Source organism: Coffea eugenioides, chromosome 2 (assembly GCF_003713205.1).
Source record: "Coffea eugenioides isolate CCC68of chromosome 2, Ceug_1.0, whole genome shotgun sequence".
Classification (NCBI taxonomy): Eukaryota; Viridiplantae; Streptophyta; class Magnoliopsida; order Gentianales; family Rubiaceae; genus Coffea; species Coffea eugenioides.
In genome coordinates, this window is record NC_040036.1 from 77,676,275 (window position 1) to 77,691,682 (window position 15,408).

General features: G+C 35.7%; 2 protein-coding genes across 2 annotated transcripts; both read left to right on the plus strand.

Annotated features, from left to right (window-relative positions):
- The first annotated feature begins 483 nt into the window (after positions 1-483).
- LOC113762259 (caffeic acid 3-O-methyltransferase-like) lies at positions 484-3,291 on the plus strand. The gene is made up of 4 exons (XM_027305632.1): positions 484-1,202; positions 1,669-1,979; positions 2,338-2,402; positions 2,672-3,291. Exons 1-4 carry the CDS (start codon positions 745-747, stop codon positions 2,966-2,968), a joined length of 1,131 nt encoding a protein of 376 aa, XP_027161433.1. The 5' UTR covers positions 484-744; the 3' UTR covers positions 2,969-3,291.
- A 5,938-nt stretch (positions 3,292-9,229) lies between these two features.
- LOC113761361 (caffeic acid 3-O-methyltransferase-like) lies at positions 9,230-12,037 on the plus strand. The gene is made up of 4 exons (XM_027304320.1): positions 9,230-9,948; positions 10,415-10,725; positions 11,084-11,148; positions 11,418-12,037. The coding sequence occupies exons 1-4, from the start codon at positions 9,491-9,493 to the stop codon at positions 11,712-11,714; spliced, it is 1,131 nt and encodes a 376-aa protein (XP_027160121.1). The 5' UTR covers positions 9,230-9,490; the 3' UTR covers positions 11,715-12,037.
- The last annotated feature ends 3,371 nt before the right edge of the window (positions 12,038-15,408 follow it).

Sequence of the window (15,408 nt, forward strand, 5' to 3'; positions counted from 1 at the left end):
ATGTTCAAACTGATTTTTTATGAACTTTATTTTTTTTCCAACTTCTTCTCAATCCATGCCCAAACCTTTAAATTGTATTGATTATTATAAAAAGCAACTCAAAATAAACAAATAATTCATACCCTACTCTATCACAATCATAAAAGGTAAAAGATAAACAAAATTCAATTTATTATAATTTACAAATAAAAATTGCATAGTTATCTGAAAAATGAATAAAAGAGAATGTTAGAGAAAAAAGAAAGAGAAGAAAATATCTTTTGTTTCTTGTCTTTTTAATTTTTGAGCTCCATTTATTTGATATGTAAATTATGTATTGAGTGAGGGTTAATATAGTCTTTTTGCAATTACTAGAGGGGGTAAGTGAATTTTTAAAACCTTAAAGATACCAAGTGATATTAAGAGAAACCTCAAGGGGGGTTTCTGATATTATCCCTTAACTAAACTAGTTAAGACTTAAGAGTATACCCTTACATTTATAAAGCTACCCTTCCAGATCTTGCTCCCCCTTGATTCCAGACGCCTCATTCCAATTGCTTTCTCTTTAAATTTTCACAGTTTCTGCTCAATCGGACGTCCCATTTGAAAATTTGCCGTCAATGAGTGGCAATTAAGAGTTTAACGCAACCCTCGCACCCAATCCAATATATGCTACAGTACTACTAATCTGAATATATACGCATAGCCTAGCTGGGATCTATCAGCATCTATAGAGTCAGAGTTGCTGGTAGTAGCAGTAGTGATATGGATTCTTCGTCAAGAGCAACCGACGATGTTGTAGTTGAAGCAGGACTAGATGAGCAAGAAGAGCAACGCTTCTCGTACGCGATGCAACTGGTCAGCTCTGCAGCGCTGCCCATGGTGCTGCTGGCTGCCATCCGGCTCGATGTGTTGGAGGTCATTGCCCAAGCGGGTCCAGGTGCCCAATTGTCGCCTTGGGACATTGCAGCCCAGGCGTGTCCTAAAAACCCTGATGCGGCTGCTATGCTGGATAGGATGCTGCAGCTCCTGGCTAGCTACTCGGTGCTCACCTGCTCTGTTGCCGAGGCGGATGCTAGTATCAGTAGCCGAAGAAGAGTGTATGGATTGGCACCGGTGGCCAAATACTTTGTGCAGAATAAAACATATGCAGCAGGAGGAGGAGGAGTTTCACTAGGCCCCCTGCTGGCCTTGCTTCAGGATAAGGTCTTCATTGACAGTTGGTCAGTGTTTTCACTTCCACTTTTATTTGCTTCTAAATCTATTACTTTCAATTAAGCTTTTACTATGTCTCGCACGGCTTGCTGGCCAATAATGGGCAAGACTTCTGCTCGCTCCTAAGTAATACGTAAAAATTCGTTGCACTATTTTGTGGAAGACCGAATACCTGGTCAGAATTTGTGTCCAAAAAATGGTTCCAGAACCTTTCTTTTCGAAACCAACCTTTCCAATTCAACAATTATTCATGCCCCTTTACAGGAAAGTACAAGTCCTTGGATTTGCAAATGCCACCTTCAAGTCAGAGCATAATTTGGCTGTATATTATGTTTCTAAAGTCCCACCTGTGTAGTCCGTCAAATTTCTGTTTTTGCATGGATAGTTAAGTATGAATTGCTTTTATTCATAGAAATTATAAGGTAAGGGTAGTTTGGTTTGTGCAAAAATCTTCATCAAATCTGTCTAATTTAGGTACCAATTAGAAGATGCAGTTCGTGAAGGAGGAGTTCCGTTTGATAGGGTACATGGTGTACATGCGTTTGAATACCCTGCTAGAGATCCCAGATTCAATGAGGTCTTCAACAAGGCAATGATCAACCCCACAACTATTGCCATTAACAGAATCGTTGAACGCTACAAAGGTTTTGAGCACCTCAAAACTTTGGTAGATGTTGGTGGTGGGCTTGGAGTTACCCTCGGCGTGATCACAGCTAAATACCCAAGTCTCAAGGGTATTAATTTTGATTTGCCACATGTTATTCAACATGCACCGGTCTATCCTGGTATAATTCTGTCCTTTCTCTCGAAATCATATGCATAGTTTGATTAACAAATAGTAGATAGCATGCAAAGACTGAAGAAGGATACAGGTGCCAATACTTTTTTCATAAATTTCATTGAGATGCAAAATATACTTAGGAATTAGAGGCATAGTATTGTGGAATAGAGACATTATTGCTGAGTTCTCTATCTTAAACCTTTTGTTGGGTAAAGAAACTTGCATATGTCATATGGAGCTGATTACCTTATTTGCAGTCCCTATATGCAGAATTGTTTAAAAACCATAATTTCTTTCATCTCGTATAACATTCTTTCAAAGTGGTCTTCTAGCTTCTATTCTTATTAAGGTGAATTTTGCAGGGGTAGAACATGTTGGAGGAGACATGTTTGAAAGTGTTCCACAAGGGGATGCCATTTTTCTGAGGGTAAGTTGAACTCTTGAGGAATTCTTATTAGGACTAATGAGTTACCAGTCGCAACAATTAAGCATACAATACTTATTTAAGAAATGGTCCCTCTGAACAATATATTATGCCGATCTTCTCAAACTAATTATTGTAGTTCGAGTTGCTTGTTTTACAACTTTAAACTCATTCTGAAGTGTCCTCTGTAAGATATGGACCACAGAATAATTGTTACGTTCTTTATCGTTCTCTTCTTTCTTATGATGCTTTTTACATGCGTTCTTTTGTAGTCGATACTTCATGATTGGGATGATGGTCGTTGCTTGAAGTTGCTAAAGAACTGTTTCAAGGCTCTACCAAAGGATGGAAAGGTAATAGTTGTAGATGCAATTGTTCCTGTGGTTCCTGATACTAGTGCAAGCATCAAAGCCATTTGCCAGTCTGATGTAATCATGATGGCTCAAATCCCTGGAGGAAAAGAGAGATCCGAAGCAGAGTTTCTTGATTTGGCTACTGCAGCTGGATTTAGAGGTATAAGGGTAGAATGTTTTGTGTGTGATGCCTGGGTCATGGAGTTCTACAAGTAGATGACTAGTTCATGGCGCATTGCACTCTAAAAACATTCTCGTTTTATCTTCACTAATTTTAGATGGAGAATTGTCTTTTTTTTTTGTTTGGGGGGAGGGGGGATTGGGGAAGAACGTTTGATGTTAGTCATAATATTGGGCTTGTCAGAAAAAATAATGTGGATTCTCTTGTTTTGGACTAGACAAATTGTCATTGGTAATCTACGAACCAACCAATTCTCTAAACTGTGCCAAAAAAAAAAGGAGCATCTTCATGGCAAACTGAAATGTTCTACAGAATGCAAATTCATGCATACGATGGTTATATCAGCTTGATTGTTGCTTGAGCTTGGCTGTGAACATCGTCTCGTGTAGCACATTAAAGGTAATTGATTTTGGCTCGAGGTTAGAGTTGCTGAGATACCAATAGTCTTTATGTTCAGTTCCAAAGCTCAATAGGTTACATGATTGAAGAGTGAAAGAAAAACAAAAGCATGATGAGATATACGATATGCAGCAAGATAGTACGAGGAATTATGGAGTTTGAACGGTCGCTTGATTGGCAGCATTCTAGTCCATGCACTTTTAGCTGGTCCGAATTGTTTCCTCGCAGACATCTTCGATCTTGTTTTTTTAGTTCTTTCATCATTTTTGACAGGGAGAAACACCTTGAAAGAGTTTATCAAAGAGTCCAAAATGTAAATCAGGAACCCAATTCTGATCCAAAAACTTAAACCTTTAGGTCTTGGATCCTTACTTACATATTAATTGCTCTTTCTCCATCTTTCCGACGGATATAATCCTTTACTCATGAACCTAACACATTTAAATTAGAGCTTCCATTAAATTTCATAGGAAGGACAGAAAAATGTGATAATCATATAGAAGGAATTTGTAGACGTACGTTGCAAGAAAATGAGTGTGGGAACGAGTGCAATCAAGGACAAAAGAATGGGGGAGTTTAGTCTATTTCTGTTGCTACTTGCCATTGTGCTGGATATTGCATATCTGCTAATTTGTAAGCGATCACTCAAGCAGATAATTGATCCAGAAAAAAAGTGAGGGAATTCAGGTTGGAAATGCTTAACCTTGAAAGATTAGTGAGTAAAGAATTACACTCAGATCAATATAACCAATTCCCATGACCTAGGAATCAATGGAAGCCTGTTAATTACCTGGAACAAGCATCTAAGAACTTTTGAAGTAAGTGAACAACATAATATAGGCAAAATCAGCTGGCCATGAAATATGTGGTCATCATCCGAGTTTAAGCAGAAGCAGGGTCAAAATAGAAAGTCTCTATAACTTTGAGGGTGCATTTTAAATTAATCTCTCCAGTTTGTGGATTCAATCACAATTTGCATCTTTTACGAACTGAAGAACAGATGCTGACTTCCATTCATTCCTCCCACAAAATAAAGCAAGGGGGACCAAAGAAACGAAAATTTATTGCTCAATATGATAACAATGTAAGAAGTATAGAGAAGACAGAAATCTTTTGGCTTGACAGTGGAGTCTAATTATGGAAGAGGGGCAGGAATGGTTGCAGGAAGCAACCGTTGCTGACAATTCACGGCCAAAATTTGGTAAAAAAAAAATTGTATCTTGACATTTCACACGGCCAAGATTTGGCCAAAAAAATTTGTTTGATCCAGATCTCATCTTGTACCTCGTTTTTAATAATATGTGTGGAATACACAAAATTTTGTTTTAGTATTACACGTTGTTAAAAGTAAGTTACACCATGTGCAAACAAGAGTTACGCCGTGTGCAAAATGCACATAACCTTCACGAAACCGTTCCTGACCCTGGTCCCTAATTATATGTGTGTGTGTGCGTGTGAGAGAGAATAATATCACTTATCCACCTAAAAAAAATCTTGTAGTGAATAGTGTTTATTGGAATGTCATTATTAGGATGGATGAGTTTTCTAAATTTTTGGAGTAAAATATTGAAGGTTGTTTCGATTACATAATGCAAAATTGCAAAAATTTCGAGAATATGGAATCTTTGCTGAGACATTAAAAAGATTAATAAAGTTTGGTGGATACATGAATGGCAACATATATAAAATAAGGGAATTGATCTTGGAGTACGTTTGTCCTACAAATGATTTGGAAAGTCTCTATAACTTTGAGGGTGCAAGTATTCAAAATTCTCTGTTGTTATCCTAACAATCCGATGTGAAAGATAGTTAAAAGGTCAGTCATCAGAAGAGTTGAAGAATTTCTATTCTTTTTGAAAGGAAAGTTAAGCATAGTTAGGATTTGTTTCTAAATTTTTTGCTATTCTTTTTGTACAATTACTTTTCTCTTTAACGACTATTCATCGTTAATAATAATCCTTGTAAATTTAATATTACTTAGTATTTTCTCTTTTGTATGATCCACTCGAATAAGAGACAAGAAATCAAATCACAATGGCATCACTTTTAACATTACTAAGTCATGATGGTTCATGCGCTTCTCAAGCGAAAAAACACATTAAAATGGACTTTGAGAGTAAATTACAATGCTTTTAGAATGTGAGAAACATTAAAATGTGTAATTTTTCTTAATAATATGGAATTAGGAAGCAGAAGGAACCAATATTTGAAATGAACAAAATGGACATTCATTTGAAAACTAGAAGTTGAGTGGACATTATTTTGTCGTGTGACACTTAATATTCTTTTAAATAACCCCAAACCTTATCAATTAAGCTAGAAAAATAGCAAACTTGAATTAGAAAACTTTATGGTTTGTTTGGGAAATCATTCCTTCAATTTCTTGTCAATTCTTGAAAATATTATAATTATACAATGGTGAATTCAATCTGAAGGTATAACATTCAAATGGATGGTAGAGTCTCTGCTGTTGAGGTTGAGTGATATTTTTTTTTAAGTTAAGTGACTTAATAATTGAGTTGTCAAAACGTACGATGATAATGCCAATCAACTTTTCTAATCCTTCGTATAGAATGATCAAAAAATCTTTGATGAATGTCCTTGGAAAATCCTTTGGGCAATGTTCATGGAATATAAAAAACCATGAATGATCAAATGGTCTGTATAGAAAAGCTCTATACCAGGCCTGTTTGTAATCCTGATATGTGAATCCGTCTGGAATCCTTCAGACTGAAAAGTTCTTTTTTGAATAAATTGAGGCCCATTCTCCTGGGGAGCATACCTTTTTAATTATACATTTGCAATGGGCTATTTCCTTTGAATTTGAAGGATTGGGTTTTGCAATAATTTCGACTGATCCAGTATCAACTAAAATCAGTTCATAATAAGATTGATTTTTGAGGGAATCATCAGGACACCAATAGCATCCTTCTGGGAAAATCCTCTGAGTAAGTGTTTTGAGTGTGGCATAGGGAGGTACTTCTTTGAATTTGGTTAGAGTAATATGTTGAATCAAGGGTTTTGTAATGTAAGGAGATTTTTCTTTTGCAATTGGGGTTTGTGGTGCTTTTGAAGAATTGGATGGATTTTGAGCTGCTTGAACATAAGATAAAGCTGGGAAATCTTGAAATAAACTATATCTATTTGAAGTAGGAACCTTACTTTGAGACATTTCATAATCCTTTGGAGTGCGAGCCATATCTGCAAAATTAAAGTCAAGAAATAATTTTGTTGAGTTTCTCTCGAAGCTGTTGAATGTGTTGGTCATAATATTGAATCTCTTCCTGAGGATGACCGGCTTTTTTGAGGACATCTTGAAAATAATATTGGAATTAATTTGTCTTGTGAGAAGAAAGGCTTTTTCTTTTGGAGTCTGAACAGACCAAAAACTAGGTCTAATATAAACTGGGGAGTAATTTTGAATTTGATGATAAGGAATAGGCTGAATTTCTCCTTGTGGATTTTTAATATAATAAGTATAAATTCTATTTGAAATATTTTTATTGAATAGTTAGGTGCACAATTAAAATAGATAGGACCATTACATGTGTTAGTTTGAATTAATGCTAATAAAGAGCTTTTATATCTTATAAGTCTTTTATCTCTTAATGCCATAAAGATCGGAGCATCAACCCCCATATGAACTAAAGGTTTTACGGCTACTTGTACCAAACCTATGTGAATATATCTGTAACCATTATTAATGTATTTTTGTAATGAGTGGTCATTTAACAAATGTATAGTTTGAAATTGTTCGTTTACTGATTGTGTTTCTTCATGTATTTTTATAGTCATTGCTACTTTAAAATCAAATAATCCTACATTGTAAATTTCTTCAATTTTCTGTTCAGGTATAGTCCAATTAGAATTATCTATTTCCATCTTAATTTCATTACTTAATACCAAGTCTGAATTCTTTGAATCAGATCTAGTCATCCACCGTTTCAATTTAGCTGCCATTTTTGCTAATCTCTTCTATTCATCTATCCTATGGGAACACCAGAGTCTTATGCCGGGAACACCAACTCTCTAGGCTTACCAACGGTCTCAATTCATTATAAACAAAATGGACATTCATTTGAAAACTAGAAGTTGAGTGGACATTATTTTGTCGTGTGACACTTAATATTCTTTTAAATAACCCCAAACCTTATCAATTACGCTAGAAAAATAGCAAACTTGAATTAGAAAACTTTATGGTTTGTTTGGGAAATCATTCCTTCAATTTCTTGTCAATTCTTGAAAATATTATAATTATACAATGGTGAATTCAATCTGAAGGTATAACATTCAAATGGATGGTAGAGTCTCTGCTGTTGAGGTTGAGTGATATTTTTTTTTAATTTAAGTGACTTAATAATTGAGTTGTCAAAACGTACGATGATAATGCCAATCAACTTTTCTAATCTATCTGTAGAATTTTAAGATAATATAGAAAAGCTATTTGAATAAAATATTTTTCTTGAATTTTGTCATTTGTCTGAAGTATTTTTGCCCGACAAAATAAAAAGTAAACAGAAATAAATCTGCGATTTTGCCATAATTCCAACAACAAATCTTAACCAGACACCACACCAACTCATGATTAAGATGCACTCCCTTTTAACAGAGGGAGAGCCAAAAAAAAAAAGAAAAGAGCAGTACTCTCCTTTTGCCACCACAACTCTCCATTCTCCATTCCATAGCACCACCCACAACTCCATTCGCAACACCTCTTGTTTTGGCACCTTTAAGTTGGTTTTCCTTTTGTAGAAGCTGCAAAGTTGCACACACACGAGGAAGGAAAGGTACGTCTTGGACGGTACATGATGAGAAAGTTGCATGCGTGCGTGACTTCTGCATTTAGATATAGGTAGTCAAACATTACTTATGTGGACTGTGTTAACAAGACTTGTAATACGTACCACCGCTCACAATTAAGTTGGACAAAGGAGGGTTGGAAGAACAAATTGAAATCTATAGCCCATCAAATTTATATTTATATTTAATAGTTTTACGTTAAAAGTAAGTAGTAATATTAATCAATTATCATACACAATAGCAAATGATAGTAGCATTCAAAAAAAGTTTAAAACACTCTTTAACTTTCTTTCATATTAATTAGAGGGATAATATCATAAACCTCCTCTATTGAGATTTCTCTTAATATCACTTGGTACCTCTAAGGTTTTAAAAATATCACTTACCTCCTTTATTTTCGTTATTTGTGTAACAAAATTTTTGAAAACCCTAAACTATCCTTCTACTTGCTAAATAAAAATACTCATAAATCATTTTGTTTATTTCAAGAAAACCATCACCTAGAAAACAATCTCTAGTAGTGCTACTACATCATAATACTATAGTTCATAAATATAAAATTTAAAAATAAAAAGACATTTATAAAGAAATGCATTTGACTAATTTTACCCTATATGTTCAAACTGATTTTTTATGAACTTTATTTTTTTTCCAACTTCTTCTCAATCCATGCCCAAACCTTTAAATTGTATTGATTATTATAAAAAGCAACTCAAAATAAACAAATAATTCATACCCTACTCTATCACAATCATAAAAGGTAAAAGATAAACAAAATTCAATTTATTATAATTTACAAATAAAAATTGCATAGTTATCTGAAAAATGAATAAAAGAGAATGTTAGAGAAAAAAGAAAGAGAAGAAAATATCTTTTGTTTCTTGTCTTTTTAATTTTTGAGCTCCATTTATTTGATATGTAAATTATGTATTGAGTGAGGGTTAATATAGTCTTTTTGCAATTACTAGAGGGGGTAAGTGAATTTTTAAAACCTTAAAGATACCAAGTGATATTAAGAGAAACCTCAAGGGGGGTTTCTGATATTATCCCTTAACTAAACTAGTTAAGACTTAAGAGTATACCCTTACATTTATAAAGCTACCCTTCCAGATCTTGCTCCCCCTTGATTCCAGACGCCTCATTCCAATTGCTTTCTCTTTAAATTTTCACAGTTTCTGCTCAATCGGACGTCCCATTTGAAAATTTGCCGTCAATGAGTGGCAATTAAGAGTTTAACGCAACCCTCGCACCCAATCCAATATATGCTACAGTACTACTAATCTGAATATATACGCATAGCCTAGCTGGGATCTATCAGCATCTATAGAGTCAGAGTTGCTGGTAGTAGCAGTAGTGATATGGATTCTTCGTCAAGAGCAACCGACGATGTTGTAGTTGAAGCAGGACTAGATGAGCAAGAAGAGCAACGCTTCTCGTACGCGATGCAACTGGTCAGCTCTGCAGCGCTGCCCATGGTGCTGCTGGCTGCCATCCGGCTCGATGTGTTGGAGGTCATTGCCCAAGCGGGTCCAGGTGCCCAATTGTCGCCTTGGGACATTGCAGCCCAGGCGTGTCCTAAAAACCCTGATGCGGCTGCTATGCTGGATAGGATGCTGCAGCTCCTGGCTAGCTACTCGGTGCTCACCTGCTCTGTTGCCGAGGCGGATGCTAGTATCAGTAGCCGAAGAAGAGTGTATGGATTGGCACCGGTGGCCAAATACTTTGTGCAGAATAAAACATATGCAGCAGGAGGAGGAGGAGTTTCACTAGGCCCCCTGCTGGCCTTGCTTCAGGATAAGGTCTTCATTGACAGTTGGTCAGTGTTTTCACTTCCACTTTTATTTGCTTCTAAATCTATTACTTTCAATTAAGCTTTTACTATGTCTCGCACGGCTTGCTGGCCAATAATGGGCAAGACTTCTGCTCGCTCCTAAGTAATACGTAAAAATTCGTTGCACTATTTTGTGGAAGACCGAATACCTGGTCAGAATTTGTGTCCAAAAAATGGTTCCAGAACCTTTCTTTTCGAAACCAACCTTTCCAATTCAACAATTATTCATGCCCCTTTACAGGAAAGTACAAGTCCTTGGATTTGCAAATGCCACCTTCAAGTCAGAGCATAATTTGGCTGTATATTATGTTTCTAAAGTCCCACCTGTGTAGTCCGTCAAATTTCTGTTTTTGCATGGATAGTTAAGTATGAATTGCTTTTATTCATAGAAATTATAAGGTAAGGGTAGTTTGGTTTGTGCAAAAATCTTCATCAAATCTGTCTAATTTAGGTACCAATTAGAAGATGCAGTTCGTGAAGGAGGAGTTCCGTTTGATAGGGTACATGGTGTACATGCGTTTGAATACCCTGCTAGAGATCCCAGATTCAATGAGGTCTTCAACAAGGCAATGATCAACCCCACAACTATTGCCATTAACAGAATCGTTGAACGCTACAAAGGTTTTGAGCACCTCAAAACTTTGGTAGATGTTGGTGGTGGGCTTGGAGTTACCCTCGGCGTGATCACAGCTAAATACCCAAGTCTCAAGGGTATTAATTTTGATTTGCCACATGTTATTCAACATGCACCGGTCTATCCTGGTATAATTCTGTCCTTTCTCTCGAAATCATATGCATAGTTTGATTAACAAATAGTAGATAGCATGCAAAGACTGAAGAAGGATACAGGTGCCAATACTTTTTTCATAAATTTCATTGAGATGCAAAATATACTTAGGAATTAGAGGCATAGTATTGTGGAATAGAGACATTATTGCTGAGTTCTCTATCTTAAACCTTTTGTTGGGTAAAGAAACTTGCATATGTCATATGGAGCTGATTACCTTATTTGCAGTCCCTATATGCAGAATTGTTTAAAAACCATAATTTCTTTCATCTCGTATAACATTCTTTCATAGTGGTCTTCTAGCTTCTATTCTTATTAAGGTGAATTTTGCAGGGGTAGAACATGTTGGAGGAGACATGTTTGACAGTGTTCCACAAGGGGATGCCATTTTTCTGAGGGTAAGTTGAACTCTTGAGGAATTCTTATTAGGACTAATGAGTTACCAGTCGCAACAATTAAGCATACAATACTTATTTAAGAAATGGTCCCTCTGAACAATATATTATGCCGATCTTCTCAAACTAATTATTGTAGTTCGAGTTGCTTGTTTTACAACTTTAAACTCATTCTGAAGTGTCCTCTGTAAGATATGGACCACAGAATAATTGTTACGTTCTTTATCGTTCTCTTCTTTCTTATGATGCTTTTTACATGCGTTCTTTTGTAGTCGATACTTCATGATTGGGATGATGGTCGTTGCTTGAAGTTGCTAAAGAACTGTTTCAAGGCTCTACCAAAGGATGGAAAGGTAATAGTTGTAGATGCAATTGTTCCTGTGGTTCCTGATACTAGTGCAAGCATCAAAGCCATTTGCCAGTCTGATGTAATCATGATGGCTCAAATCCCTGGAGGAAAAGAGAGATCCGAAGCAGAGTTTCTTGATTTGGCTACTGCAGCTGGATTTAGAGGTATAAGGGTAGAATGTTTTGTGTGTGATGCCTGGGTCATGGAGTTCTACAAGTAGATGACTAGTTCATGGCGCATTGCACTCTAAAAACATTCTCGTTTTATCTTCACTAATTTTAGATGGAGAATTGTCTTTTTTTTTTGTTTGGGGGGAGGGGGGATTGGGGAAGAACGTTTGATGTTAGTCATAATATTGGGCTTGTCAGAAAAAATAATGTGGATTCTCTTGTTTTGGACTAGACAAATTGTCATTGGTAATCTACGAACCAACCAATTCTCTAAACTGTGCCAAAAAAAAAAGGAGCATCTTCATGGCAAACTGAAATGTTCTACAGAATGCAAATTCATGCATACGATGGTTATATCAGCTTGATTGTTGCTTGAGCTTGGCTGTGAACATCGTCTCGTGTAGCACATTAAAGGTAATTGATTTTGGCTCGAGGTTAGAGTTGCTGAGATACCAATAGTCTTTATGTTCAGTTCCAAAGCTCAATAGGTTACATGATTGAAGAGTGAAAGAAAAACAAAAGCATGATGAGATATACGATATGCAGCAAGATAGTACGAGGAATTATGGAGTTTGAACGGTCGCTTGATTGGCAGCATTCTAGTCCATGCACTTTTAGCTGGTCCGAATTGTTTCCTCGCAGACATCTTCGATCTTGTTTTTTTAGTTCTTTCATCATTTTTGACAGGGAGAAACACCTTGAAAGAGTTTATCAAAGAGTCCAAAATGTAAATCAGGAACCCAATTCTGATCCAAAAACTTAAACCTTTAGGTCTTGGATCCTTACTTACATATTAATTGCTCTTTCTCCATCTTTCCGACGGATATAATCCTTTACTCATGAACCTAACACATTTAAATTAGAGCTTCCATTAAATTTCATAGGAAGGACAGAAAAATGTGATAATCATATAGAAGGAATTTGTAGACGTACGTTGCAAGAAAATGAGTGTGGGAACGAGTGCAATCAAGGACAAAAGAATGGGGGAGTTTAGTCTATTTCTGTTGCTACTTGCCATTGTGCTGGATATTGCATATCTGCTAATTTGTAAGCGATCACTCAAGCAGATAATTGATCCAGAAAAAAAGTGAGGGAATTCAGGTTGGAAATGCTTAACCTTGAAAGATTAGTGAGTAAAGAATTACACTCAGATCAATATAACCAATTCCCATGACCTAGGAATCAATGGAAGCCTGTTAATTACCTGGAACAAGCATCTAAGAACTTTTGAAGTAAGTGAACAACATAATATAGGCAAAATCAGCTGGCCATGAAATATGTGGTCATCATCCGAGTTTAAGCAGAAGCAGGGTCAAAATAGAAAGTCTCTATAACTTTGAGGGTGCATTTTAAATTAATCTCTCCAGTTTGTGGATTCAATCACAATTTGCATCTTTTACGAACTGAAGAACAGATGCTGACTTCCATTCATTCCTCCCACAAAATAAAGCAAGGGGGACCAAAGAAACGAAAATTTATTGCTCAATATGATAACAATGTAAGAAGTATAGAGAAGACAGAAATCTTTTGGCTTGACAGTGGAGTCTAATTATGGAAGAGGGGCAGGAATGGTTGCAGGAAGCAACCGTTGCTGACAATTCACGGCCAAAATTTGGTAAAAAAAAAATTGTATCTTGACATTTCACACGGCCAAGATTTGGCCAAAAAAATTTGTTTGATCCAGATCTCATCTTGTACCTCGTTTTTAATAATATGTGTGGAATACACAAAATTTTGTTTTAGTATTACACGTTGTTAAAAGTAAGTTACACCATGTGCAAACAAGAGTTACGCCGTGTGCAAAATGCACATAACCTTCACGAAACCGTTCCTGACCCTGGTCCCTAATTATATGTGTGTGTGTGCGTGTGAGAGAGAATAATATCACTTATCCACCTAAAAAAAATCTTGTAGTGAATAGTGTTTATTGGAATGTCATTATTAGGATGGATGAGTTTTCTAAATTTTTGGAGTAAAATATTGAAGGTTGTTTCGATTACATAATGCAAAATTGCAAAAATTTCGAGAATATGGAATCTTTGCTGAGACATTAAAAAGATTAATAAAGTTTGGTGGATACATGAATAGCAACATATATAAAATAAGGGAATTGATCTTGGAGTGCGTTTGTCCTACAAATGATTTGGAAAGTCTCTATAACTTTGAGGGTGCAAGTATTCAAAATTTTCTCTTGTTATCCTAACAATCCGATGTGAAAGATAGTTAAAAGGTCAGTCATCAGAAGAGTTGAAGAATTTCTATTCTTTTTGAAAGGAAAGTTAAGCATAGTTAGAATTTGTTTCTAAATTTTTTGCTCTTCTTTTTTGTACAATTACTTTTCTCTTTAACGACTATTCATCGTTATCGTTAATAATAATCCTTGTAAATTTAATATTACTTAATATTTTCTCTTTTGTATGATCCACTCGAATAAGAGACAAGAAATCAAATCACAATGGCATCACTTTTAACATTACTAAGTCATGATGGTTCATGCGCTTCTCAAGCGAAAAAAACACATTAAAATGGACTTTGAGAGTAAATTACAATGCTTTTAGAATGTGAGAAACATTAAAATGTGTAATTTTTCTTAATAATATGGAATTAGGAAGCAAAAGGAACCAATATTTGAAATGAACAAAATGGACATTCATTTGAAAACTAGAAGTTGAGTGGACATTATTTTGTCGTGTGACACTTAATATTCTTTTAAATAACCCCAAACCTTATCAATTAAGCTAGAAAAATAGCAAACTTGAATTAGAAAACTTTATGGTTTGTTTGGGAAATCATTCCTTCAATTTCTTGTCAATTCTTGAAAATATTATAATTATACAATGGTGAATTCAATCTGAAGGTATAACATTCAAATGGATGGTAGAGTCTCTGCTGTTGAGGTTGAGTGATATTTTTTTTAATTTTAGTGACTTAATAATTGAGTTGTCAAAACGTACCATGATAATGCCAATCAACTTTACTTTTCTAATCTATCTGTAGAATTTTAAGACAATATAGAAAAGCTATTTGAATAAAATATTTTTCTTGAATTTTATCATTTGTCTGAAGTATTTTTGCCTGACAAAATAAAAAGTAAACAGAAATAAATCTGTGATTTTGACCTAAATCCAACAACAAATCTTAACCAGACACCACACCAACTGATGATTAAGATGCACTCCCTTTTAACAGAGGGAAAGCCAAAAAAAAAAAAAAAAGCAGTACTCTCCTTTTGCCACCACAACTCTCCATTCTCCATTCCATAGCACCACCCACAACTCCATTCGCAACACCTCTTGTTTTGGCACCTTTAATTTGGTTTTCCTTTTGTAGAAGCTGCAAAGTTGCACACAAAACGCGAGGAAGGAAAGGTACATGATGAGAAGATGGGATGAAAAGTTTTGAATTCAAAACATTTCCTTTATAAAGTTGCATTTTTTTTTTCTGACGGAGTGGGTGTCCGGGTCAATCCTTACGGGGCCCGACTAATCCCACTTCGATCCGGGAGGAGAGGTCCCATACCCCCGAACACGTTGTCAGGATAGGAGAATAAATAGTCTGAGACGGTGACGTTTTGGGGCTAGATTAGGGCTAAATTGAGGAAATAAGTGGAACGGTGACGTTTTGTACTAGTTTAGAGCCAATTAGATTGTATAAGTGGAACGGCGACGTTTTGGGGCCAGACTTAGCACCTGATTGGTAACTGAATTAGTTAGAGGTTGTTAGATGTCCTATTTGTACCCGACG